The following is a 27863-nucleotide window of genomic DNA, read 5'->3' as shown; positions in this document are numbered from 1 at the left end:
ATTACAAATTGCGACATGGTTATTACAAATTGTGACAGATATTACAAATTACGACGCTACACGGTGCAACGTGACACGTAGGTGAGACTTTTCTTAGGCTAGTTCCTTCGCCAATGTAGTTGCCGAGCATTGAGCGGCCTACCTGTGGTTCCAGCAGGCTGCTTAGAGGGGGACTAGTGTGGGTCAGCACTCGTTCACACGGCTCAGAAGGACGGTCATTAGAATAAAGTAATTAGCATATTTACATTAGAGTCAAGTCTCTCACGGTCGTATGCTCGTCGTACGGACGTGAAGTAAGAGGAGATCGGCTGCTTTCTCATGTTTTCCTTGTTTATTTGGCATTTATAACTGATATCTACGGCTGTGTTCCACCAAAGCAGCAAAAACCTGCACAAAACAACCCCAAAGCATACTGAAAACAACTGAATTTTTCACTTATTTACTTACGTCCTTTTGAGTGTTGTGAAGTTCACGAACCTTGTGAACTCAAACTTCTTCACACGGCTGAAAGGGCCGGTCCCTCGCGTACAAATAAATTTTTGTAGAAAAAAAAAAAGGAATAAACGATAATTCCGCTGGTGTCCATGTGAGTGTTGTGATCTATACTGACCTTTTCAGCTGACGATCTTTCACCATGCTCCAAAAGTTTACCGGAAGTTTTTTTTACCGGAAGTGAGTTAGATTCAACTGACAGCATACACTTATATGGAATTTAAGATTTTTCGCGGGCTTTTTCGAACGAGATGGAACCTGGAAAAATGGAAACGGTGGTCAATGGATGTCTGTATCTTCAATTGAAAAGGGCAAGGCAAAAATCGAGGCATACGAGACTACTGCAACTAGTAGATTTTGCAGTGTTCGCAATGATCCGTCGGACGAACTGTAATTTGCTTATCCCGAGGATAGGAATTTTTCAGTAGAGAAACATCAAATTTGTGTCATTTTACCTGGAGATTTCATCTAAATGTGGCCTTTTAGGGGCGATCTTCCGGTTTTTTAAGCTTATGGGTACCTTTCTATATGAATAACAGTCACAGGGGTGGGGAGGGGGGGGTATTTGCATAAAGTAGTTTATTTTTCCTACGGAGGACAGGGTTTATTATCACCCTGGAGTTTTCTCATCTGTGACTAAAAAAGCTAATAGTCTAGAAATAAATATTTCACCATCCCTTGTACTATTTCAGAAGTGCAGGGGAGAGCAGTAAAAACTCAAGGAGAAAATAAATTTTTTGCAGGGGTACAAACTAACTCCTTCAGGAAATTCAGTCAACTTCCCTTGCTAAATTTGCCCTGTGGGGGGGGGGGGGGGGGGGGGGGAGGACTCACAAATAAAAAGCTATCCACACCATACACAGGTATCCACACCATACACAGCTATCCACACCATATACAGCTATCCACACCATACACAGGTATCCACACCATACACAGGTATCCACACCATACACAGGTATCCACACCATACACAGGTATCCACACCATACACAGGTATCCACACCATACACAGGTATCCACACCATACACAGCTATCCTCCCCATACACAGCTATCCTCCCCATACACAGGTATCCACACCATACACAGGTATCCACACCATACACAGGTATCCACACCATACACAGCTATACACACCATACACAGCTATACACACCATACACAGCTATCAACCCATACACAGGTATCCACACCATACACAGGTATCCACACCATACACAGCTATACACACCATACACAGGTATCCACCCCATACACAGGTATCCACACCATACACAGCTATACACACCATACACAGCTATCAACCCATACACAGGTATCCACAACATACACAGGTATCCACACCATACACAGCTATACACACCATACACAGCTATACACACCATACACAGCTATACACACCATACACAGCTATCAACCCATACACAGGTATCCACACCATACACAGGTATCCACACCATACACAGGTATCCACACCATACACAGGTATCCACACCATACACAGGTATCCACACCATACACAGCTATACACATCATACACAGCTATACACATCATACACAGGTATCCACACCATACACAGGTATCCACACCATACACAGGTATCCACACCATACACAGCTATACACACCATACACAGCTATACACACCATACACAGCTATCAACCAATACACAGGTATCCACACCATACACGGCTATCCACACCATACACACATACAAAGTCCCATGTTATAAAGCACAAAGTTAAATATTTTATGCAATAGACAAAACCTGAAATGATTTGCGCATTCGGTAAATCGCGAGATTTTTTAAGACACAAAGTACCGTGTTATGAAGCACAAAGTTAAATATTTAATGCACAGACAAAAACTGAAATAATTTGCGCATTCGGCAAATCGCGAGATTTTTTTAGACACAAAGTTGAATATTTTATGCAATAGACAAAACCTGAAATAATTTGGGCATTCGGCAAATCGCGAGATTTTTTAAGACTCAAAGTCCCATGTTATAAAGCCCAAATTCAAATATTTTATGCAATAGACAAATAGTGCTATGTTACAAGCACAAGTTGAATGTCGTGAACGATATACTGAAATGTTTTAAGCAAAGGCAAAATGATGAGTTTTTTAAGACACAAAGTGCGATGTTTTGAGGCACAAAGTGCGATATTGTGAACTAAACCTGCAATAAGCGATAATCAAATAGTGCTTTGTCGTGACACTCAAAGTGAGTTGTCGTGACGCAAATAGTTCAAAGTCGTGACCGAAAGGTGAGATGTTGTTAACGAAAACCTTGAGTGGCCCTCATGGGCTTCCGTAGTGTATAGTGTAGATAGCTGTGTATGGTGTGGATAGCTGTGTATGGTGTGGGATATCTTATATGATACACTTCAGGATGCGTACTTAAAGTACTTACCTCTGAGCCGTGTGAACTTCCCTGCTAGCAGAGGCCTCTTTTCTCTGTACTTCGCTCGGCTGGCGTTCGCGTGGAAAAGATACCTCTGCCATGGGTCGCAAGCTCGTTTGATCAAACCGCCGTCCACGATCGTGGACGGGAGATCCAGAGCGCATGCTCCGTTCATTAATTACTGGCCACTATTTGAGCCCACAATGACTAGCGCATGCGTGAAGCGTATATCCGCTGTGGGATAATAAGCCCGCATTCGAAACGGCGTCCTTCGTAGAAATATCACGCGACCAATTATAAAAGAAGCCATTCAAAGAGTGCTGACCGCATGTTGGAAGATAAATTTTTAGCCGCTGAGAAACCTTCTTATAAAGGTTTATTCCAGCTGCGGCGATTACTTTACGATGGAACTTTTAACACACAATTAAGCGAGTGTGTAGGGAGTGCGTTCCAACAAGAAATAGACTTAGACAAGTCTGTTACACTAATTACTCCAAAAACAAGTTTATTAGAAAGTTTTCGTGAAAAGGAGAATCTGATTGCGGTTAGGTATTCCGAAAAACATTCTGGCGAGTACTATGTGCATGTCAAAGATTTTATTGACAGGGGTGAATTTTTGAAATTGATCTGTGCATTTCCCAGTGATACAAAGTACAATCTGGGAGAATGGAAATCCTACTCCCCCGACGAGAAAAGGAAAAAATCTGAACAGGGCGACATCGTCGCCTTCACATTCTGGGAGAAAAAGGTCATAAAACTTCATTTTATGAACCGTATTGTTAAGAAAGTTGAGAATGCTGAAGTTATACCACCTAGTGCTGTTGGAGCCACAATATTTGAAGATGAGAAAAATAAAAAAGCAATTGGAATGGTGACGAGAGACTCAAATGGAGACTTAAAACCAAAACTTTTTACTACAGAAGGTAAGTGAGAATATTGTAGTTGGTACTCCATCCACTGTTCTGCCATTGTTGGCTTCTGTTGTGTGTGACATCCATCAAGATGTGTTACTATATTTGTGAGGGTGGGGCGGCGGTGGTGGGAGGCGGGGGCCTTTGTTTTCAACAGACATGTACCCAGCATTTGCCAGACCTCTCAAGTTAGAATTTTCTGAAGGAATTAGAATTTTCTGAAAGAGTGAAGCTGTCATATCGCTGTATAGTGCTGTAAAAAAACGAGGGGGTATAGATGTTCCCCTCAAACAAAAATGTTATATTTACCCCATGAAATGGTTTAATTTTAGACTATGTACTTAAACCATGTAGGCCATACAATTCCAGTATTTTTTAAACAGTGCACATAGCTTTTTTTTTTTCTCTCATTGGTTGCTAAGCTATAGGAGGTCACGAAATCAGGCAAATTTTGTTGACAGATTGTGAAATGTGTATCTCAGCTTGAGAGTGAAACATGTTATTTAAATGTGTGAGTCTGATGCTGATATCTCGAGACTGATAGGTCTTATTTGCCTGGGGGTGCGCAGTCATATATCATTATGCTTCTTCAAACAGAAGAAGCATAATATCTGATGATAACCAATTTTTATACCACTGAAGTGAAAGGTAAAACAGTCCTCTGCTCCATTCTTTGCACTGTTGAATTCAAGATGTTGCATTAGGGAACTGTGCATGTGATGAATCCAACCTTTTGAAAATTTCTAGAAAAGAGGAAATGGACAGCAACACCACAGAAAATAAAAACAACTGGATCAAGCCTCTTATTTGAAATCCTATGTGTTCCTTGTTCTGCAAAACTCAAAGATATCAGTAATGATAAAAAGTTGAAATTTAAGGACAATATATATTCACATGCAGAAGATTTTATAAATACTAAAGAAATATTCCCCTTGTTTTCAGATATTTCATATCTAACTGGAAATGGTGAGACGACACAACCTACTGAAACAGGTATAACACAGACAAAATATTTTTTTAGAAGCTGTTCATTTTAATTTTTCAGGCGCGTTCTCAGGAATGGCCGAGAGGGGGTGCACAGTCATAGGTATCATGAAAAAGCATAGTATTCGAAGATTCCTCAATAAGAATTGACCCACTGTTTGGCCACCAAGGGGGGGTGCACACGCACCCTGCGCACACCCCTACACGCCTGTTTATGGCTAAAAATACTGTAAGGCAGAGCCAATACACACTTTTCTCAATAGGGAACATTAATGATTAAAAGTTAAGAAATAAGTGACAATATATATTCACATGCAGAAGAATTCATGTACCTGTATAACACAGGTAGATGACTGCAGAAATTTTTATTTATGGCTAAAAATACTGGATATGGCAGAGCCAAATACACACTATTTTGTGCATTTTCCTTGGGATGACAAGTCCAAATCAGTCCCGGCTGGAGACAGTGGTTGGTTTAACCCCCCAAAATTATTTGATGTTACAGAAATATTGAAATTGCCATTTTTACTGTGAAAACTATGTTGACCAAATATAGGCACCTTGAAAAAAAAAAACAGAAGGCTCATTATCAGTAACAAGATATGAAGTATACATTTTGATCAAAGTACTGTATCTATTTTACTAAAGCATAACTCAAATGTGAAGGCTGGTTGCTATGAACTAAAATCCATTTTGCAGTAAGATGGCTAGAGGGCTTACAGGAGTATACACAGGTGGTTGCGCGGCCAAAAAGTGGGTCATTTCTTATTAAGGAATCTTCAAATATTATCCTTTTCCCATTATGATACCTATGACAGCGCACCCTCCTTGGCCAATCCCGGGAACTAACCTGGCTTACCAAATGAGAGAGCACCAAACTAAACCAGCTTTTATAACAAATGACACATAGCTTAAATGTTAAATTGACAATGACATAAAGCTTTAAGACATTTCAAACTTCTTAAAACTGCATGTTGACTCCCTATCGGCTAGTTTGAAATATATGTTCCTGGTGGTATTTGTTGGTTGGATTAGCTCACTATAAGGCTAAATGCAGTGTTTCTTTCACTCCTTTAAATTTTATTTTCTTAAGTTCCTATTAATGTTATGTGGTGGCATTAAAAGCTATTATACAGTTTTAATACTCATTATTATTCAAAATACGGTTACACAAATGACCAAATGAGAGGGTTTCTACTGTTTAGTAACATTTTTTTTATTCACAGTTCTACAACATTCTCCATTCTTTGTACTGTCATAAAGTAAAACAATAAGGAGGGGAAGAAATTGCTTCTCACTACAATTTTCTCTACTCAGAAGATAATGTTCAACACCACCATACTTTCTTAGTCCGTCTTCACCAACAGGTGAAGACGGACTAGGAAAGCAAATATATTTTTGCATATTTCAATCTCTCAATACATTTTCCTTAATTATCCAGATGAAGAACAACCTAGTACTTCTTGTGAAACAGATTGGGGAAAACCAAGTAAGAAATACAGTAATAATAGTAGCATCATAACAAGGCCAGATTAAGGTCTTGGTAAAGGTAAATTTGACACCACTGTTTGTTTTTGTGGTTTTTGCAAAACCTGTATCAATAGTTATTAAAGTTTATTTTTGCAAAAAAATTTTTGTTTCTTTAATCACATTCTAAGAGGGATAAAATGGGCCTTTGCTGTTTCCCGTGACCTGTTGACCCTGAATTCACGCCAAATCTTTTACTTTTCTAGCATATTATTTTGAGGCGAGAACTCAAGCTTGTCGGGCATAACCACACGACGGGTTTTAAGATATGGCCTTCAAATTTTTGGGATCTGATAGATAATTATGCCATGTCATAAAGTGTGTGAGGAATTTTCGATTTTCGACTGAAGATCGCTTTTATAGCACTTTTCGTGTCCAAATTTCACCAGAAATGAGATTTCCAACTTTGATTTGTGATATTTTGTTGACAGTGTCAAATAACAAAAAGTCCTCACACACTTTTGGTAGATCATCTATCTGTCATTGAGATGCTACTATGTGCAAGTGCATGCGCAATAACGCAAAGGTGCATTACGCTCTAGAGTAAACTCCATACTTTTGAGTTTGAGGCCTCAAAACTTAGGAATTAGCTATTGCAAAAAGAAAACTTGCAGGAGATAATTCAATCTTTCATCTTTTAATTGATATCTAGTTCGTACATGTAGTGAAAATTGCACCACGACAGTATATTTTTGGCTGAAGTCAAATTTGGGAGTTTTTGGCTGTCCTGGTCTTTTAATAAAAAAAATATGCTTCCCAGGATGCCTCTACAAAGACAATCTTTGGCATTCAATTTTACATTGGTATTTTTATTTTTTTCCTTCTCATTTTTTCTTTTTTTCTCTAACATAATGAAATAAATGAAGTTTAAGATAGTCAATTATAGGTAATGCTAGATATTATTTATTTGGTTTCTTATCCTATTAATCTGTTGTGTTGATGCAGTTCAAGACAACATGCCACATACACAGCAAGCCTATCAAGCAAGACACAAGCAAGACACAAGCTACACAGCAAAAGGTAAATAGCTAATTTCATGAAAAAACAATAGAGAGAAGGATGTTTTTTTTTAGTCTTGGTTTGTATCTGTTATGAGTAAAATGGGCTCAACTTTGACTGTGTGGGATGGTAGAATGTGTGTTCAGCTACTGAACATTGGTGAGTGGGTTATAGTGTGTAAATGTGGCTAATTATATATGGTATTATGCATGGAGGGGGATTTTAGTATAGCAGTTGTTATAAGTTAGAGGAGACAGCATGGAGTGAAGTGCTAGGTCAGGAACTTTGATATTTGACCTTTTGAGGAAGTTGATGATTACCTGTTCATGTCTTCTTATGATAACATAGAGAATCTTGTGGAGTGTTAAGTGGTCTTGTCAAAATTCAAGTAAGATCAGTGCTTGTCAGAAGCTTGTTAAACTCGGATGAAAAGAATTGGATATAAAAGATTAATAAAGGTTATAGGATTAAAGGACCATTGGCTACATGATTAATTAAGGAGTGTTGTAATAAAGGAGTGTAAAGAGTGCGTGGAGGGATGCACGCTAGAAAATCGATGTGTAGCACTAATAGGTATTAGAGATGAGATGTAGTATGTATTTATGCAAAAATTGTACTTGAAGAGATGGGTTGCAGGAATGACAGGGGGGGTGAATAGGGGTGTATAGGGGCAAGCTGTATTGATCTATCACTTCAGTTTGAAATACACTTCAGATGCAGGATTATTCTATCTCTCCTTTCCCTTTGTGCTATGGTTATTTCTGTTCTAGCCCACCGCTTCTACCCTCGGCCCTCATTCATACCTACTGCCCACCTATGACTAGCCTTGATCTTGCCCCCTGGTGATGAAACAAGGCTAGATTAAGGTGTGGCCGCGCATAATTTTGTAAGAGCTGGTAGAACCCATAAGACGAAGAGATATAAGTGGGAGGGAGTTTTAGGTGGAGAAGTTGGGTAAGAATGGTGTGGTTGTATGTAGTGGGGCTGGGAATAAAAGGGATGGGTAGTGTGGGTGATTTGGGGGGCTGTATTTGTTTTTAGTTAAAAGCGGGTATTCGTACCATGGCACCTGGGGAGAAGGGGGACATAAAAGAGGGATAATGGTTGTGATACGGGTAGAGGTTGGTGGCAGGGGTAAGGGCGGGAGGGCAATTGTGGGGATAATGCTACAGTGAGTGGAGTTGGACTATAAGGAGTGTCCGGGAAAGTGATGCAGTTGTTGCAGATTAAGAAGGAGACTTTTGGGGGGGCTGTATATGGACGTGTGGTGTTAAGATAAATTAGTGGTTTACTGTCCACTCTTTAAAAAAAAAAGGTAAAGCTCTTAACGTTTTTCTTACCGTTTTTCTTTTATCCCCAGGTTCGGGAATATGTCTACGCCAACAGCCCCTGAAACACACTGTAGAACTCATTTCTCTAATAAAAATAAATCTTGACACCGAAAGTCACTTTGGTGGTGATTATAAAAGTCTGGCAGGAGCGTTTCGTTATAGCTCTGAAAAGATTAATTACTTAAAATCCTTACAAGGTATACAATCGCCAACGGAAGTGCTATTGAAAGCCAAGGGACACATTACTGTTGGAAAGCTAATGGAAAAACTGGAACAAATTGAGAATATAGCTGCTTTAGACGAGGTAAAGACATGGCTTAAAAAAGAGTGCGAATGTGATATTTGTAAAGTAGAATAGAAAAGTTAACCCTTTATTTTAATTAAAGCAGCATGTATAGGAAAGCATGGGGTAGCAAAATAGAACCCCTTATTTCAGCCAACAAACATATAAAGTGACAATAGAATAGCAACGTTGAACCCTCCTATTTTACAGCCAACATAGATAGTGTAAAACACTAGAATAGATTCCGTTTTACCTCAAGGCCAACATATATAACGAGGTAGAGGCATAAGCAAATAAGAACCGTTCCTGCTAATAAAAGCAATGGGGGGCAATAGATAGCCTCCAAGCTACAGGCAAAGCTTTTGCCCAGAAAGAAGAAGAAAAACCACAAGGCTATTAGGAAATCCTGGATTTTCCAGTGTTTGGTATTTCACCACAGAAAGCACGTGTAGCTAATTTTATTTACACTTTTATTTACACACGTTTAGAAATACCGGTAGAGAAGACTAGGCGATGGACTTGGTTTTCTATTCTTTGATCTCGGTTTTCTATTGGTTAATAGCTTTATAGAAAAGCAATTCGTTTTCTGTTTTGTATTACATCAAAAACAACTTTTGGTCAAATTTAGAATGGGTGAGGAATTCTTTCCTTTTCGTGATTAAAAACGCTTTCATCTCAACCACCCTTTTGGGTGAAAAATATTAGTTTTAATGTTTTCATCATGTGCACGATTATAAAAAGGAGTTGTTTTCAAAACTCCCTGATTATGAAAACATATTAATGGCAACAAATGCCGTATGGACGTGGTTTGTCGTAATTGTCCAATTTCCTAGCAATTTGAGCTGAGACCTCCTTTTTAGGAGAAATCTATTTAATTAATGTGAAAAAAAAACAGGTCGCTCAGTATCTTGCATACAAAAAGGGAAGCGTGTTCAGCTAGGCTTAGATACATAATTCAGTTTTTTTTTAGGATTTTAAGTAAAAAAAATCTAAAGATTTTAAATTAATTTGAGGATTTTAAGAAAATTATTTAGGGTTTTGGGAATTTTACGAAAAATTCCTACCAAATAACTGCCGATTTTCGATAGAAATGTGATTCATTCCACTGAACCGATCGTCAATAACTCTGTCTAATAACCTTGCTTGGCTATTCAGTCACTGTCACACAAAAAGTACCGGTCAGCGGTTTACAACAAGACAATGAACTCGTCACATCAGTTACAAGTCACTATTTAGAAGTTAGTTTAGTTTGTAAAACATGTGTAAATCGTGAAAAGTTATTTCTTTTGATGTGAATAATGCTGAATTGCGCATTTATACATAAACAATAAATACAAAAACAAGATAAAGATTATGTTTTTATAATGAAGGGAGAAATGGCATATTTATGGAAGAAACATAAGAAAATTCGAGGTTTTTCTGGTTTTTAAGGTGAGAAATCTGGATTATAGCAAATTCGGGAGTTTTAGACATATTTTTTAGAGAAACTCCGAAAAGATTTTTAGACCATTTTTTCGGGAGTTGTTTATATAGGCCTATGTTCAGCCTGCCCTGTACTCAGTTAATTCTACCATTGTAGCATTTGTCAGCTCTGTTCCCAGGCGAGATGCCATCAGGACCATTACTTTTGTTTACATTCAAACCAGCTAGCTGTTTAAATACGCCAGCCTGAGTAATGGTATATCACTAATTTTGGGACATGTTGGAGGGTCAAGGTCGGGAACGACACCATCGTCCATAGTGAAAACACTCTCAAAATACTTGTTCAATGCCTCTGCCTTGTCCTTATCTGAAATAAACATTGAGTTCCCTTGGCGCAAGGTGGGAATACCACGACTCTCTGTCCTAGAGTGCTTGACATGGCTCCAAAACTTTTTAGGATTTGACCCCAGGCTTCCACCAATCACTGTATTCAAGTAGTGGTTATGGGCTGCCTTGAGTAATTTCACTACATGGTTTCTCTGGTGACGATAATTGCGCCAAGCTTGGGAGTTTTTGTTGTTACTTTTCAATGCTTTAGATAGAAGGCGGTCACGCTTTCGTATTTGACGTTTGACTGACTGTGTTATCCAAGGCAGAGATGTTTTAGATTTTGTGAACCTGTATGGGATATGCGATTCCACTGCAGATTTCAACCGGTCTTCAAAGAAGGACCAATTTTTCTCCAAAGATCTTTCCTCGCAACAAAGAGTGAAATCTTCTGACAATTTAGCCACATCGCGCTTAAGGGCCGCAAGGTCCATCTTGTTATAGAGGTACACTTTATGTGGGGGGGTCTTTATCCGCCTGGTTTTAGTGTTGATGTTAAACTTTACGATGTCATGGTCGCTCATCCCTGGATGGATTGTAATATCAGATACAAGAGCTGGTGTGGATGATATCACAAGGTCCAATGTCTTTAGAGAAACTGGGCGTGTCGGTTTAGTAACATGCTGAATGAGGGCGTTATTCGAAATCAGGTCTAACAGTTTCTGCATCATAGATGCTGTTGAGTGATTTGTAATAGATGGTGGATCATTACGCCAGTCTATGTCGCCACAGTTAAAATCGCCACTTATTACGATGTTTGGGTGGGATTTCTTGTTTTGCGAAAAGACCTTAAAAATAGACTCTTGTAGGAAATCCAGACGGGTAGCAGGAGCATCAGGGGGCTTGTAAAACGCGCATATATAGACAGTCTTCTTGTTGGCGCAACGGATTGCTGCCCACAGAGACTCATCCTCTGGGTTTGTGGTTATGTCTGGTAGCTCGTACGACGGAATATCATGTTTCACAGCGATGAAAATTCCACCTCCTCCGCTACCAGAACGTTCCTTTCTAAAAACGTTATAATCTGATGGGAAACTCGCCGCTGTAGGATCTTCGGGTGACAGCTTTGACTCACAACCAAATATGATGTCGGGTTTGTGTGTTGAGACATGGCTAGCAAAGATAGCTGCTCTTTCACTGCTTTGGATACTATTGCAATTGATCTCCATGCACGTTAGCTTTGCAGGATTGCGAGGTCCACGGCGAGTAGGCCGCACGGGTGTACTCGAAGATATACAGCGTGGCGGCTCGAGCAGGTCAGAATCATTTGCTCCATTCATCGATGTGCCCTCTAAAGATGAATCTGCAAGAGGAGCAAAGCTGTTTTCTTCGATCAATCTTGTGTCTTCTACGAAATGTCCCGATGAAAAATTTGGAAAAGCGCATATATTACAGATCCATGTTAGTTTCGACTCATCAACGTATCTCTGGTACGATTCACAAGACATGTAAATACATTTAGCATGCATCCAATGTCCGCACTCATCGCAGCATATTGCCTTTTGGTTTGACTTCGTAGGCTTTCCGCAAGCGCCGCAAGGGTGTTTGACGGGGCCAGGGTTCATCATCGAACAGTCGGAGGCAATTATCAACAGTAATTGCATGACGCGTGACGAATTATTCAGATTTAATCTTGATGGTGGTGTGTGACGGTAGCGTGACATAGACTTAATAGATGCAAATGCAACCTCGACCGTGTTTGCTTGAGTGACCTCAAAGCCATGCTTGAACTTGGATGGAAATCCTTTAAAATTCGCATCACAGCTCCCAAGCTGCCTCACGGCTCACCTCGGAGCACAGGGAACCCAGAAGAACGCCTGAGACTAGGCTGAGAAAGTCATTTTTTTTGCGGCTAGTTGGCCGCAGTGATCTTTCAGCAAAGAAAGGTTTGTTTGTATAGAGATTTGTCCGCTTGATTTGTAAACACAGGAGTTACTGCATTTATTATACGGCCGTAGCGGGCCTCGAAATATTTGGGGGGGGGGGGGGGGGGGGAGGCACAGCCACGCCTGGTCTGGTCATTTCCTTTATTTTTTTTAAATATTTGGGAGGGGGGGGGGAAAGGGGGGGCATATCATGCCCCCAGTGCCCCACCCCCTGCTACGGCCCTGTCATACGAAAGAATAAGAATGTATTATATAGTAATGATAAATAACTGACTAAAGAGGAGCTAGTATATTTAGTTTGAAACGGATCTGATAACTCCAGCCCGTTAACGAAAGGCTTAGCTGTAGACTAATTAGTTTTTGCTTCCCTAGTTCGAGTTCGGGGGCTGCATACACTCTTTTTTTATAGAACCTTTTTTTTACAAAAACCTATTTAATAAGAACTTTAAGCCTGATATTTCACAAAATCCTCTTTCTTTCTTGCGCGCTCCCTGTGCGCCAGATCTCCGCGACGCCCTGGGTCAAAAGGATGAAACTTATAAAAGATGCAAAGAACATGCCGAGGCTGAGATAGCAGCAAAATGTTAGTATGATACGTTCTAAAATACAGAATAAAATTGTGTTCAAAATAACAATTTTAAATATCCTTGCTATTGATCATTTGTGTAATTGTCTTCCTAATAGTTCATTTGGGTATAACATTTTAATGTACACTAAAGATTTAAGATCATCGTTAAGAACATTTTCAGCCCTTAAAAAAGCGCTTTGGATCCTTAAGAGAAAAGCGCTATATAAATCTACTTTTTATTATTATTATTTAAAATGCTCCAGAAGGAAGAACGGCCCAGCCTCAACTGAAAATTAGAGATTCTTATAAAAAAGAGTGTACCCGTCCCACACTCAAGCACCGCCCACACCTCCCAGGAAAAAAAAACTAATGAAGCAAAAACGCAGAAATACTTCTCGTTTCTGGAATATTTTTAACATTAATAATTGTGTAGATAATATTTATTTTCCAAGAGCTGTTTATTTTCGGATTCAATATAGGCTGGGTATATTTTAAGTACATAGTCGAAATCGTTAACCATTTCCAAGTGATTGACAACCAAGCAACCAATAATCTAACACCTAGTAGAAATCAACTGCGACGAGGGAAATTCAAGCGATCACACATTTGACCGCTACCGCTCATAACAAGCGGCAACGAAAGAGCAGTGGCAGAACTATCAAGTCTACTCGCGTAATACAGCACCACGTCGTACCAAGGCCACGGTCAAGGATAGCTTTGACAAGGGGTAAATAGGGTATTAACTTACTTTGTGTTTGTATTTTTAGTTCCGGAATTTTTGGCTCCCTTTATTCCACTAAGTAATTATGGATGTTTAATTGACAAAATTTCCGAAACATTTATCAGATTTTGCTGGCGTAAACTACAACATAACTATATGTTGTGCCTGTTTGGGATTTTTCATACAGGATAAATTGGCTTCTTTTTTTCTGGCTTTAGCTCTACTTTAAGCGAGACTTACAGCACATAGAAATGAATTCCCTACGATTCTAGCCGACTGGTTGAGGGGGTCAAATGTAAGCTTAGGGAAGATTGTATCGTTAACGTCGCGCGTATAGCGCGCTTTTTCATAAGTGGTATGATCTGAATTCTATGCCAGTAGGAAATCCGGATCTGTCATGACTTCACTTCCGGTATCGCACTTCCGGTAATGAAAAGTCAGAGCTATAGCTATGCGCGAGTTTGTTATTTCATCGTCTTTTTTTTTTCGCCGTTTCCACCATCTAAACCACCACGTACAACTTTATTCGTATAATCACACGACTTTATCCGAATAATCACATGACTTTACCGGTATTATCACATGACTTTACCCATATAATTACATGACTTTACTAGTATAATCACAAGACTTTCCCAGTATAGTCACATGACATTACCAGTATAATCACATGACTTTACCAGTATAATCACATTACTTTACCAGTATAATCACATGACTTCAACCCATACAATCACATGACTTTACCAATACAATCACATGACTGTACCAGTATAGTCAAATGACATTACCAGTATAATCACATTACTTTTCCAGTATAATCACATGACTTTAACCCATACAATCACATGACTTTAACCCATACAATCACATGACTTTAACCCATACAATCACATAACTTTACCAATGTAATCACTTGACTTTACCAGTATAATCACATGACTGTACCAGTATAATCACATGACTTCAACAGTAAAATCACATGAATTTACCAGTTTAATCACATGAACTGGCGATTCATTTTCAGGGACCTGCAGTGCGTAAGAACCCTGACATAGCGATCATGCGAATTCGGCTTCTACTACTTTTCTTCCTCCTCGTACTTGTCACCTTAGACACAGCGGACTCCGTGATTTGGCGCAGGCGCAGAAGAACGAGATCTACAAACCCGGATCCTTCGGGATGGGTAAGATTGAGAAGAGAAGAAAACGCAGGGGAGGGATGGTATTGGCGGTTGGGGGGGGGGGGGGGGTTGTGCTCTAGCGGGGCCTTAGAAGCTTTTTCTTCAATTCCCCCAAAAGCAGGTCGGTATTGTTTTTTTTTGTGCTTGCGTTTGACTTATTCTATTGCTTCGCATCTTTTGGTATTGGTACCACCCAATACAGAAAGGTTAAGAAAATATTGGGAGCCACGCCCCTACAGGTCATTTCCTTAACCCTATGCAGACTGGGGGGCGGGGGCTCTTCAAGCCCCCCCCCCCCCCCCCCTCCCTCCGGGAAAATTGCTGTAACTTCTGAACCATTGAAGCTAAGAGGCAAAAACTTGGTAAATTTTCCTAAAATCTATCTGTGGACGTATTGATGCCATTGATATGTCGAGGAGACGCTCCATGTTACCATGGCAACAGATTTTTCCCACACAGGTTTCCCAAAAACTAAAAAGTATTGCATTTTTTATATTTTGGTCCTGTTTTTCAGATTTAAATGTCTCTTTTGAGTTTATAAGTTTGTTTAGGTGTCAAGTTTCACGACAACGCTAGAATTTTTTTATCTCGGATATTTGGGGGGAGGGGTGGGTAAATTTTGCTCTCTTAAAGCTGTTGTTTAAAATGTCACTAGATTTACTAGATGACACTTTAAAATCAAATATTTTGCATTTCTCATTACTATGGGCAGTAATAAATGCATGCAAATCCTTTTTTTTGTAATAATTACAGATTTTTTTTTCTTTTGCAAAAATCATGATGGCGGATCCAAGATGGCGGACCCAAGAAAGCGGAAATTCTTCCAAAAAAAATTGATTATAAGCGTTTTTATGGCCTTTTTGCATTGTAAAGCCGTTAAAAGTTTGATTTTAACAATGATTTTATAAATAATTTAAAATGATTTCTAACCCGATATCTGATAATTTAGGCAATATTTAAAAGAATATCAAGACATCGTCTTTATGACGTCATTGTGACATTATAATTGCTTCGACCACACCCAAAATAGAGAGTGGCGATTCTTTGCATGGTGGTGATTAGTGTCTGTAAGTTTGATGGTCATAGCGGTTCATGAAATACGGAGGGGGCCTTTAAGCCCCCGCCCAGCTACAGACAGTCAAAAATAACCCAGTCTGAATAGGGTTACTTTTTTGAATATTGGGTGGGGGAGGGAGGAAGGGGCACGTGCCCTCAGTGCCCCACCCCCTGATGCTACGGCCCTGTGTTATGAGAGGGACAAGCCCGTTATCCCTTGGGATGGGTAAGGCTGAACAACTGAAGGAAGAGGGAAAGGTTTTGAGGACACTAATAATAATTTAGTACCCTCTGATTTATATTATTTCAGTGCGGAGACTGCCATGGGGTCGTGTGTCGAATGGTCTCGCCCGGAGTGTATGAGCTTGCCGTCAATAGTTGTGATTGCGGTGTTGACTGTTACTGTCTCTTCAGTGAATACACAGACACAGGTGTGGAAATCTACACGTGCAAGCCTATTTGACAGGACTTTGCGGAGACTTAATCGATTTTTCATGTCCGTAGCGGGGGGTGGGGCACTGGGGTCACGTGCACCCTCTCCCAACCAGTGGGGCGTGGCTGTGCCCACAACATTTTCTATATGTTTCGTATTCTGTATAGTCCCCTCAAGAGCCTTCTTTGCAACCCAGGGCGTTGTTCCGTGACAAACTGGGTTCCCGAAGATAGGTGCGTCAGAGGAGACTAAACAAGTCAACAACTTTAACCAGGGAATAGCGTTATATAAATATCTGCCGTCTTTAAGTGGATAGCCTTCTGGGCAGGACTTCACTCGGTGTTATTTTTTTCTCGCGCAGAATATGACCAAGAATTGAATCAGCCTTCACTTTGAGCTTCCAACTCGTTTTGCACGGCAGCGCGCAAACAAGGAAATAAGGCTGGAATATATCTGTTTTATACGATCTATTAGATATTTCTCGCCGCAATTTGATAAACGAATGTGGGAAAATAAAAACTGGTGTTAAAATTTATCATTAAACTCCTAATTGATGACAATAATTTGATGACAATAATAAAATCAATTTTAACAAAATTAGCTACAAAAAGCCTTGCGTGTTATATGGTTTGGGGGACACGATCGCTTTGGCTGCTGAAAAAACCTAGGGGCCTGCTCTAAACAATTCATCTTAGCTGGTCATTGGCGGTTGTCATGCATAGTTTGATTTAATGGGGAGTCCCTGTGCCCCCTCCCTTCCCCGATACATAACATACATCGTATGTCAGTCGATCGGTCATAAATCGTATGTCAGTCTATCGGTCATACATCGTATGTCAGTCTATCGGTCATACATCGTATGTCAGTCTATCGGTCACACATCGTATGTCAGTCTATCGGTCACACATCGTATGTCAGTCTATCGGTCGTACATCGTATGTCAGTCTATCGGTCATACATCGTATGGCAGTCTATCGGTCATACATCGTATGTCAGTCGATCGGTCATACATCGTCTGTCTGTCGATCGGTCATACACAGTCTGTCTGTCGATCGGTCAAACATCGTCTGTCTGTCGATCGGTCATACACAGTCTGTCTGCCGATCGGCCATACATCGTATGTCAGTCGATCGGTCATACATCGTATGTCAGTCGATCGGTCATACATCGTATGTCAGTCGATCGGTCATAAATCGTATGTCAGTCTATCGGTCATACATCGTATGTCAGTCTATCGGTCAGACATCGTATGTCAGTCTATCGGTCACACATCGTATGTCAGTCTATCGGTCACACATCGTATGTCAGTCTATCGGTCGTACATCGTATGTCAGTCTATCGGTCATACATCGTATGGCAGTCTATCGGTCATACATCGTATGTCAGTCGATCGGTCATACATCGTCTGTCTGTCGATCGGTCATACACAGTCTGTCTGTCGATCGGTCAAACATCGTCTGTCTGTCGATCGGTCATACACAGTCTGTCTGCCGATCGGCCATACATCGTATGTCAGTCGATCGGTCATACATCGTATGTCAGTCGATCGGTCATACATCGTATGTCAGTCGATCGGTCATACATCATATGTCAGTCGATCGGTCATACATCGTATGTCAGTCTATCAGTCATACATCGTATGTCAGTCTATCGGTCATACATCGTATGTCAGTCGATCGGTCATACATCGTCTGTCTGTCGATCGGTCATACACAGTCTGTCTGTCGATCGGTCATACATCGTATGTCAGTCGATCGGTCATACATCGTATGTCTGTCGATCGGTCATACACAGTCTGTCTGTCGATCGGTCATACATCGTATGTCAGTCGATCGGTTATACATCGTATGTCAGTCGATCGGTCATACATCGTCTGTCTGTCGATCGGTCATACACAGTCTCCCCGTCGATCGGTCATACATCGTCTGTCTGTCGATCGGTCATACATCGTCTGTGTGTCGATCGGTCATACATCGTCTGTCGGTCGATTAGTTATACATCGTCTGTCTGTCGATCGGTCATACATCGTCTGTCGGCCAATCGGTCAAAAACAGTCTGTCGGTCAATCGGTCATATAGGCGCGTACACAGGGGCGCCCCTAGGCGGCCAAAAGTGGGTAATGTCTAATCTTTGACCTAGACAAGTCGGTCGGTCGGTCGGTCGGTTAGTCAGCCGAAACCAGTCAGTCATAGTCGGTCAAAGTTATACTCCATCGGTCATCACCCGGTCATATGTCACTTTCAGTCGGCCCGTCCGTTTAGTCAGTCATCATAGTCGGACGGTCATCTTAGTCGGACGGTCAGTTAAACCATCTATAAGCGCTTGTTTCTAGCCTTTTTTGCAAATTTACCCATGATTCATTGAAGGTTATAGCTATGTATAAAAAGCAGGGGTGAAAAAGCAGAGATGGGTATAGTGACAGAAAAAAAAATGAAACGACATTTTTTTCCTTACTACCTTTACCCTGTGGGAAATTTGGAAGATCTTATCGGTAAAAAAAAAAAAAAAAAAAAAAAAAAAACTACTTTAGGGAACCAAACAATTCCTCCGTTGGTCGAATGAGATCTTTTTTGCCCAGGGAGTGGGACGAGAGGTTACCAAGCTATGACGTCACCCTGTTGTCCATAAGTTTACCAAGAGAGTTTCACCAAGGTTTTGGAATGTCCACGAAGAATAACTCAAAATAACACCAAATAACCCTCAGAACATCACGGAAAGTTTGCTCGGGTAACAAAGAGAGTACATCTACTGGGTTTATACCGCAATGGAGGCGTTCGGTGGTTAATAACACGTATATTTTGTAAAGTTTTATGGCAGACAATTACAGAGTTTGCAAGAAACCACGACTTATGTCTCGCTCGAAGATGGCCACTTTGGACTTTACAGACAAGTCTTGAGAGCTTAGGTCCGTAACTAAGAGCTGGAAACAGCCATAAATCACTAGTGGAGGGATTTTCACACTTTTTGGGATTCTGTTTTGGATGGTTGAAGTCTGACTAGTGCCGAAGAAGTGGATTTGCGTTTCTACTTTCAAGCGAGGAAATGACTTCAAGCGGAGGCCGGGAATCGCCGACTATTTCTTCAGGTATATTATTCGCATTTTACGGCCTCGATCTTTTTAAGTAAGTTGTTAATAATTTGAAATGTAGATATTATCACCAGTCTCTGGAAGCTTTCCATTGCCTACGCTTTAGGAGATCACGCAAGATATTATCATCACTATCAAACATTTGACTCGAAGTCCCAACTCGATTGAATAAATGTAGAAAACCATTACTTTTAACCAGCTATCTCCCTTAATGTGCCGATGCTTTACCGCTAATTTAACTTCGATGGCCGAGTTAAAAATTGCGTCTGCATTGATTTTAGTGATCCCGGTTAAAATTGTACATAATCTCAATCGTTTTCACTGTTGGAGTTCGAGGCGAGGAAGCTTTGTGGAAGTTCGCCTTTATTTCCTCAAAAGTTTAGGAGTTTGGGAAGTACAGGAGGACAAGGATAATAAAACAGACGGTTCAAACTCCCAAAGGATTACGTTGATGAAGTGTTTTCAAAGTAAATCAAAAGTTCTCCAACCACTATAAAATTTGGTTAAGACAAAGTCAGAGACACCACATTCGATCTTGAGCTTTCCACTCACTAAAAGAGATAATTTGGATAAAAAAAATTAACGGCTTTAGAAAAAAAATATAGAATATAAAAACCCGTCTATGAATTAAAATGGCAATTTTATTTTTGTCTCGTGTTATATTCTTGTCTATATGACGTTCGCGACCTCAATTACAGTATATATAATATTTGTTTTTGGAATGTTTCACTGCAAAACAAGGGCTATTTTCTTCGAATGTCTTTCGAATCGAAATTAAAATGTTCAAACGGAAACTATATTTTCACTTGGTTAATGATTCTGGTATATTAGCGCTCTGGTAAAAACTAAATTATCTCAAAACTTACAAAACAAGAACAGATATAATTGTATGTATATTGATGATATTTCGATTTCTATGCGGGCCTCTGCAAGTCAAATAATTTTATAGATAAAAATGCCCAATATTTGTGTTGTTATTCGTTTGACTGTTGAATTATTCGGACTAGATCTTTAATTTTCGATTTCTCCCAGATTTATTTGAATCTATCGTTGTAGCGCTCCAAGAAACTTACATTTGCATTTGAAAGGTTTTGGTTGATTGGCACATGCATATAAATGACATATCAAAACGTCTAACGTTGCTTCTTGCCTTTACGGTAAAGAGATAGAAATACTATCCAGAAGTTTGACCGGCGATTTGTTATATTTTCAGATGCATGTTGTATGGCTTTCACCCCGCAAAGTTGCCCTACAAAGGTGAGTCACAATTGACCATTAACATATACTGAATCCCATACAAGATAATGTCTTGAAATCCTGCCTTTGGAGTTAGAGGAATTTGCTTCGAGACGGATCAAACCACACAGATTATCTCGTTTGATTGGGAAACTTAATGCTTTTCATAGTCCGAAATACATATTTACTAGTATTACAAACTAATTTCTTGTAATAGTTTGTAATGTTAACGGCTTATCTCGGAGTTTGTTTCGTCTGTAAGGTTGAATACTAGGTTTTGGTGCGGTATATTGCTCTACAACTCGCAAGGGTTTATTTACATAGACCACAGATCCAGAAAGACAGCTTTCTGAGTCGGTCAACATATAATTTGAAATCCTTTACAGTTATTTTATAAATCTTTGAACTGTATTCTTGTTTGGAATTTTCAATGTTGTGCGCCTTTTTAGCTGCCAAGACCTTCAAAGCTATTGAATTAAATACCAAGCCAAATTAACTCTTTGATCAGAGTTATTTATAGTTTTCCAAAGACACACGGTAATGTTTTGTTAAGTTTGTAAACAAGTCACTGCACATGAAATGAGTATGAAATCCACATGATGGAAAATCTTTTTTATAAGGGAATGTCCCTCCAATATTCCAGTGGTTTTATTAGAAAGGAACACTGTGGACTGCCCTGGAAGAATAAGCCAGAGGTAGAATAGTGATATTTATCCTGCTTGGATTTTATATTTTGAAGATTCTAAATGTTCATGTTAACTTTAATTGTGCATAGCATCAGTCTCCTATCAAATCTGAAATATATCAAGAGTTCCATGTCAGGCAGAAGAACAATCTAAAGCTGTATTAGATGTCAATTCTCACCAATTTTAGGGCTTAATTGAATATTAATTTATAGGTGTATAGTGTTTCAAATTAAATGTAAAACCTATTTCGTTTTGCTATTTTTATGGTTTAACCCAAAACATGCAGTTAAACTGGTCCAAAACTAAAGGTGTTTATTTTTGTTATTTAATGCAATGATTTTTTTTTTGTTTAAACACTAGTTATTCAAAACTTATAACTTTTAGTTCTTATTTGGTTGTATATGTTATTGTTATTATTATTGTTATAATTATTATGATCATTATTTTATGCAGCTTATAGTTTCCAAATCTATTTGGCTATGTAAATTGCAGTGTTGATTTTCTTTGGATATAGTTTTCAGATCTTTTTGGTTGTTCTCTTATATTTGAGATGTTATCCCTTGTCTCTGGCTGGGAAATCATGTCAGTGATCCAAAAGCAAAATTCTGGTAAAATTTGCACTGCTCTTTTTGGATACAAATTTTCTGCTGTCTGTTGTGGTTACCTGATTCAGTACATTGCTCCCCTATAGGTAAACTGCTTCAGCTTTAGTGTCAAACCGCCCGTCTTAGTGGTGTAGAGTTGACCGGACTGTTCTCTCGACCTTAGCAGCTATGCATATCAGCTCATATTTGCTGTTATAAAAGACAGTATTTTTAACACTTATTTATCGTTTTTCCAAATTGCTGTGAAAGAAGTTATAAAATCTATATCTGCTATACATATCTACAGTTTATGCTATGGAAAATGCATTTGTAAAAATCCTGTTAGACATTGCTGAAGGGTTAGCTGTGATTATTTAGAGGGAAAGTATTGGGGACTTATTTAGGTAAAAAGATTTCTCTTTACAGATTTCCAGGCATTGATTCTTACGATGCAAGCCAAATTTATATTTTTAACTACAAAGCTCAATAAAATATGCAATATCCAAATCACAACTTCTTTTATAATGTCATCAATTCCTTTCAATAATACAGCTATCTGAAACACTGTAAATATCAACCTGAGATGGCTAGAACTACTGAAGCAAATTTTTGTCACAAGGCTTCAACACAAGAGATCTACAGATAAAGCCAATATCCAATATAATAGCCTTAAAACCCTTATATTAAAGCCTTAAAACCCTTATATTATAGCCTTAAAACCCTTATATTATAGCCTTAAAACCCTTATATTAAAGCCTTAAAACAAGAAATATGGTTGTGTACCCTAAATACTGTATGTTTCCTATTCTGTTATATTATTATGCATTTTTTCACTGTTTTTTAACCTTTGCAAAAGAAACCTTGCAAAGACTTATTTTTAAGGTTTTACATAGTACATCCTTACATATTTTTCAGGGTGGGGAAGTGGTCTTTGTCTCCTATTCAGAAGACTTTCCTTTGCCTGAGGGAGGAGATTTCTTCCTAGTTTTTGCTGGAAGTAAGCAGCGGCATGTAACAACAGCCCAACAAATCAATTGCTACACACTTAGAGCCATCATACCAGGTAATGACCACTTAACATGTCAATTCAATCAAATCACACATACAATACAAAAACAATTATGGCATGTACTTTTATTGTTATGATTTATTTTTATGAGGTAGCTACAATCCTGTACAAAACCTGTTGAGACAGATTTTCACATTTATACCCCCCCCCACCCGCTCTTGAGACTCACATATTTTCGCACCCAAAAAAATCCAAATTCGACACGTGCATTATGAACTGAGTTATTTATACATCAATCGACCCTTTCTATCCAAATTTGGGAAGTGTCTCAACAGTTTTGTGTCCAGGATTGAAGCATTTGAATACAGTTAAATACTGCATCCTGCAATATTTTGTATTTTATTGTTTTCTTTTTTCTTCCAGGCCATGATGTGGCTGAACGTGTTTCCTTAACTGTCTACTGCTTAAAGAATGATACTATAGGGGTACTGTCAGCTCACAAGTTTCTCTATGTATTAGAAACTGAGCAAATCTTAGCTGAACTTCTTGCAGAGAGAAGCTCGGACTCTGCATTTCTAGAGGCCCTGGTCCCTCTGTGCTCTGCTTCAAATAATGTTCCCTGTGATCTGCGGAATACTCTGGACTATCGGTTGACGAGTGCATTTGAATTTTTGGACTTATCCCCCACATGGACTTTGGTTGGAGAAAATGGAAAACATGTCAAGACTAGTAAAGGTATGTTAAATATTCAAATATTTGCTTTTTAAATATTAAAGATATTTTTTTAAATACTCCAATATACAGTATATATTTTTAAATATTCATTTTTTGCCAAGGTTTTATCCCCTGGCCGTCTGTACTGTTTGCCCTTTGATCATGAAAGTAGAGACATCTAAATAAAATATTTAACTGTTTGCCTTCTTGTTTTTTTATATATATACATTCTTATTTTCATTTGTTTACATGTTAATTTAGCACATTCAGATTTTGCAGTTTTGCAGTTTTACATGTTAATTTAGCATATTCAGATTTTGCCCATTAACAGTTTGGTTTTATTATAATTGCTTATATATTGCTTTTTTTTAAATTAGCAGACTTTGCAGTTAAAAATGGCAGTACTTGTGCTGTAGATAATCATTACTGCAAAGCTTTAAACAATTTTTACCTTCTCTGTATTTTCGCCCTTTGCTTTTAGGTCAAGAAACTCTATTGCATTTATCAGCAAGGCTGGGTTTTACTCAGTTCGCAGAGTACCTTGTTGACCTACCAGGAGCTAGCCAGGCCCTGGGGATGTGTGACACAAATGGAAAGTCCCCCATGGACGTTGCCAAGGAGAAGGGCCTGCGGTCACTGGCTGATGTCTTTTTAAGGTACAGTATGCAGTGCTGTATATTTTCATTTAACATCCAACACCATATAGTATACAACATACACATTTCAGGCCTCATACTTTATAATAGCATTGTTAAACTCTACTTGCAGGGTTCAAAATAGTGGCCGGCTGTCGGTGATAGTCTGCTGTTTCACAGTTGGCTGTTGTGGTCTTTGCTGGCTCTTTTATTCCCGATTTTCTCATATTTTTGGTATGCAGGTTTTTTTCCCCACCAAAATCCCCAAAGGCGGCAAAATCTAGCCTATGTGTAGCCGCTGACTCGGGAAAATATCCTCTTATAGCGTCTACGCAATGGCTGCGATAATTGTGTTCCGTGACATCGGGGCTTTAGCAGGAAAACTTATTATAGTCTCTGATTGACCACTCACTTAGTAAGTTCTCTTGGATATTTTGATTGGCTCAGATCAACCACTGTTTATTGGTGTGAGTGGTTTGAGCGGTTCAAATATATAGAAAAACACTTCAACTCTACCACCTATTCGTGATAAATCTGTCCTTAGTTCAGCCTTAGAAAATGTATCAATGTTATTTGGGATAGAGAAACTACACAAAGGTTGAGAGAAGGCTATCTCTGTTTTTCTGAACGATGATGTTGATGTCTTTCTAAGCCTTCCTACTGGCTATGGAAAGTCTTTTATTTTACCAAGCAATTCTGTTATTTTAGTTATTTTCCAACATACTATCATAAGAGGCTAGGCTTTTTACAAAACTTCTCCTTGTAAGCAGCAGATAATGGCAACTCCTGCATATGTATGCGCTTGTCTCGTGTACACAGAAATCTTAACGCTCAAGATCACTTTTAACGCTGAAAGTCTAGGAGCGCTTGCTATTTTCGCGAGTCAGTGGCTACACATGGGCTAGCAAAATCTAGCAGATTTAAAAAAAATATTTTGAACCCTAACTTGTAACACACCAACCACTGATGATTTCTTAAATGTTTAAGTTTTTCCAAAACAGCTCTTTTTTAGAATTTGAAACTTTTTTGAACTGATCTCAGCTGCACCTGGTGCATTGCCTGTTCTTGTGTATGCCATTGACCTTGAACTTTTTGTTTCTTTGTGTTGTTTATACATTATTATCTCCTTATATTGCGCCTCACATGGGACCAGGTCCTGTTCATGCTGACCCCTTTGGGTCAATACTCAATAAAAATGTTAAAAAAATGTGCCTTCTTAGAATTTTTCTGATGCTATATGATGTATTATTCTTCAGAAACTAACGAATTCATGAATTGACATACAAAAATACTCCATCCACCACTTATTTTGATCTGCTCGTACTCCCTTTTTCAAGCTTCCAGTACCAGTTCAACTCACCACAGGAAGCCCAATTCATAAAAAATACTGAAAAAAAAAATACACTCCAGATGCCAGGAGAAGAGGCTAGTCAGGCACAGTGATGCTGTAGTTTTTATCACAATGCTGATACAGTTTAAAATGAAAAATAAAGTGTTTAGTATCCCCAGCCATTCTTGAATGTTGACCAAAACAGGCTAATAGAGTTCAGTGAGAGACGGTACCATAATCCTAGTGGAAAAGATAAGGGATTCATGTTTTCATTATAAAATAATGTTGGTCCTTCACTAGTGTATGCCAAGAGTCCTTGCACACTAGCATAGAAGAGAAATTAATGTTCATTTGATCATATAAATATTCATATGCTTATGCTGTATCTTAAAGCCGCATTGTCACCAGTTTACTTCCGGTCGATTACGTAACAATATCCGATGATTTTTAACGGAAAACGCGAAAAATATTTCAAAATATTGAAAGCAGTGTGTTTATTGGAAGTTTCTTCGAGGATGTGATTGATAATTTAGAGCGGATGGCCTGTTTAATATCTCGGATTTTAATAGATTCTTTTGTCTTTTAACGGTTGAGGTTTCCGTCGGACCTCCGGAAGTAAACTGGTGACAATGCGGCTTTAAGTGATAATTCAATGTTGTCAGCCACCATTATCCCATGTCACACAGGGGCCCTGGGAGTCAACAAGCCAAAAGTCAGAGGGATAACAGTAAGCCACATGTCAAGAAAAGTGAGATTGGGACAACTACTATCTCAAGTCACAATGGAGATGCACAAAATACTCTAGGTACTGTGTCAACTTGTGAAGGCTTCTTGTCCATATTTGGCTTTACCAATTTGAGTTGCCTGCTGGGGTAGCATAGGTACTTTGTCAACTTGTGAAGGCTTCTTGTCCATATTTGGCTTTACCAATTTGAGTTGCCTGCTGGGGTAGCATAGGTACTGTGTCAACTTGTGAAGGCTTCTTGTCCATATTTGGCTTTACCAATTTGAGTTGCCTGCTGGGGTAGCAACCCTTAACACACAGTTTCTTATGTGCCTCTTCCCCTTTAGGCATCACATAGAAACCTTCAACATACACACTTCACATAACACTTTTGAAACCATGAATCTGGATAATGTGCTTCTTGCATTCTTGACTCATTTACCTTTTCAATACCATGACTAGAAGAATGTATATGTCAAAGATTTTTTATCTGAGAGGAAATTTCTGCCTTATTTGATATAAAATGAGCTTATTTAAAGCATTTTGCTGTCATGTTCATTCTCTTCATCCGTCCATCCAAGTTATTGAATTAAGGGGTCCAGGTCACCATAGGATACGCAGTAGTATCATATTTATTGATGGCCATCAAAAGAAACTGTCAATCACCAGAATAACCAATCAGCAAATAAGATTTTGTACACAGCAATGACATAGTTGTAAATAGTCTTTTTACATCTTCTATTATCTGTTGTAATTATGTAGTTTTATAAAGGGTCCGCAGTAAATGGCCATGCTGTTGCAGCTACCCCGCCTATTGTGGCGAAGCTAAAAAAATGAAATAAAATGAAAGAGTAATAATGTTTTTTTTTACCTGCATAGAACGCGACATTGATATGCTCCAGGATATTAACAACCTTGTTCGAGATGAGGTATGTGCCAAGTTCCCTGCAAACTCCACCTATACTTGAATTAGCATGCATAATCACCTTTTACAACATTACAGCTATCATATTTTCTCTATTATATAAAATCACCAATAAAACTATTAGCGTCACAATCACTAAATATTGTCACAATAATCATCAACTGTTATGAACTCTATTTCCATCAACGTAATAACCAACATCATCACTACTCTCAGCATCACAGCAACCATTCTCATGGCAACTGTCATCATCTGCTAAAGTACCACTCTCATTATTGCCATTATCACCAGCTTGTCACATTTTTATTTCCAATTTTTCCCATAAACACCATTATTAATTAA

General features: G+C 38.9%; 4 protein-coding genes and 3 long non-coding RNA genes across 15 annotated transcripts in view; 4 read left to right on the top strand and 3 right to left on the bottom strand.

Annotated features, from left to right (window-relative positions):
• The window catches only part of LOC5507842 (stabilizer of axonemal microtubules 1), a 6748-nt gene extending 6667 nt beyond the window's left edge, over nucleotides 1-81 (top strand). Inside the window, 1 exon segment of the mRNA XM_048727299.1 lies at nucleotides 39-81. Coding sequence (XP_048583256.1) covers nucleotides 39-81 — 43 coding nt within the window.
• A 253-nt stretch (nucleotides 82-334) lies between these two features.
• Nucleotides 335-3076, bottom strand: LOC116608604. The gene is made up of 2 exons (XR_007308221.1): nucleotides 2909-3076; nucleotides 335-750 (listed from the first exon to the last, which is right to left on the bottom strand). It is a non-coding gene; the product is annotated as an uncharacterized LOC116608604 (long non-coding RNA).
• Nucleotides 3077-3194: 118 nt separating this feature from the next.
• Nucleotides 3195-10279, top strand: LOC116611737. 3 transcript variants are annotated; one of them, XM_048728056.1, is made up of 6 exons: nucleotides 3195-3822; nucleotides 4558-4662; nucleotides 4753-4803; nucleotides 6236-6283; nucleotides 7267-7341; nucleotides 8681-10279. In XM_048728056.1, exons 1-6 carry the CDS (start codon nucleotides 3228-3230, stop codon nucleotides 9007-9009), a joined length of 1203 nt encoding a protein of 400 aa, XP_048584013.1. In that variant the 5' UTR covers nucleotides 3195-3227; the 3' UTR covers nucleotides 9010-10279. The 3 variants fall into 3 exon arrangements, with proteins under 3 accessions (XP_048584013.1, XP_048584014.1, XP_048584012.1); XM_048728057.1 differs by lacking the exon at nucleotides 4558-4662; XM_048728055.1 differs by having other exon boundaries at nucleotides 4558-4803.
• LOC125563156 lies at nucleotides 7986-8712 on the bottom strand. Its single transcript, XR_007308168.1, has 2 exons — nucleotides 8661-8712; nucleotides 7986-8159 (listed from the first exon to the last, which is right to left on the bottom strand). It is a non-coding gene; the product is annotated as an uncharacterized LOC125563156 (long non-coding RNA).
• Nucleotides 10280-10580: 301 nt separating the features above from the next.
• Nucleotides 10581-12308, bottom strand: LOC125562943. The gene has a single exon (XM_048727298.1). The coding sequence runs from the start codon at nucleotides 12306-12308 to the stop codon at nucleotides 10581-10583; it is 1728 nt and encodes a 575-aa protein (XP_048583255.1).
• Nucleotides 12309-13785: 1477 nt separating this feature from the next.
• LOC5501475 lies at nucleotides 13786-17182 on the top strand. Its single transcript, XR_007308102.1, has 3 exons — nucleotides 13786-13924; nucleotides 14946-15104; nucleotides 16468-17182. It is a non-coding gene; the product is annotated as an uncharacterized LOC5501475 (long non-coding RNA).
• A 2017-nt stretch (nucleotides 17183-19199) lies between these two features.
• Nucleotides 19200-27863, top strand: part of LOC5503990 (A-kinase anchor protein 13) — a 35349-nt gene continuing 26685 nt past the window's right edge. For all 7 annotated transcript variants that reach the window (XM_048728121.1, XM_048728119.1, XM_048728116.1 and 4 more), the window contains exons 1-7: nucleotides 19200-19675; nucleotides 20892-20935; nucleotides 23100-23247; nucleotides 23617-23928; nucleotides 24389-24563; nucleotides 26559-26677; nucleotides 27476-27525. In XM_048728121.1, coding sequence (XP_048584078.1) covers nucleotides 19633-19675; nucleotides 20892-20935; nucleotides 23100-23247; nucleotides 23617-23928; nucleotides 24389-24563; nucleotides 26559-26677; nucleotides 27476-27525 — 891 coding nt within the window. In that variant the 5' untranslated portion in view covers nucleotides 19200-19632. The remainder of the gene's footprint in view (nucleotides 19676-20891; nucleotides 20936-23099; nucleotides 23248-23616; nucleotides 23929-24388; nucleotides 24564-26558; nucleotides 26678-27475; nucleotides 27526-27863) is intronic.

This window comes from Nematostella vectensis, chromosome 5, assembly GCF_932526225.1.
Source record: "Nematostella vectensis chromosome 5, jaNemVect1.1, whole genome shotgun sequence".
Classification (NCBI taxonomy): domain Eukaryota; kingdom Metazoa; phylum Cnidaria; class Anthozoa; order Actiniaria; family Edwardsiidae; genus Nematostella; species Nematostella vectensis.
Note: the sequence above shows the minus strand (reverse complement) of the source record. Positions and strands in the feature narration are given on the sequence as shown.

What these genes read in the sequence shown, in the direction of transcription:
- LOC125562943 (XM_048727298.1), bottom strand. Translation starts at nt 12,308, where the DNA reads ATGAACCCTGGCCCCGTCAAACACCCTTGCGGCGCTTGCGGAAAGCCT.
- LOC116611737 (XM_048728055.1), top strand. Translation starts at nt 3,228, where the DNA reads ATGTTGGAAGATAAATTTTTAGCCGCTGAGAAACCTTCTTATAAAGGT. An exon ending in AAAACTTTTTACTACAGAAG is followed by an intron (nt 3,823 to 4,557) that starts GTAAGTGAGAAT and finishes GAAAATTTCTAG; the next exon opens with AAAAGAGGAAATGGACAGCA. An exon ending in AACAGATTGGGGAAAACCAA is followed by an intron (nt 6,284 to 7,266) that starts GTAAGAAATACA and finishes GTGTTGATGCAG; the next exon opens with TTCAAGACAACATGCCACAT.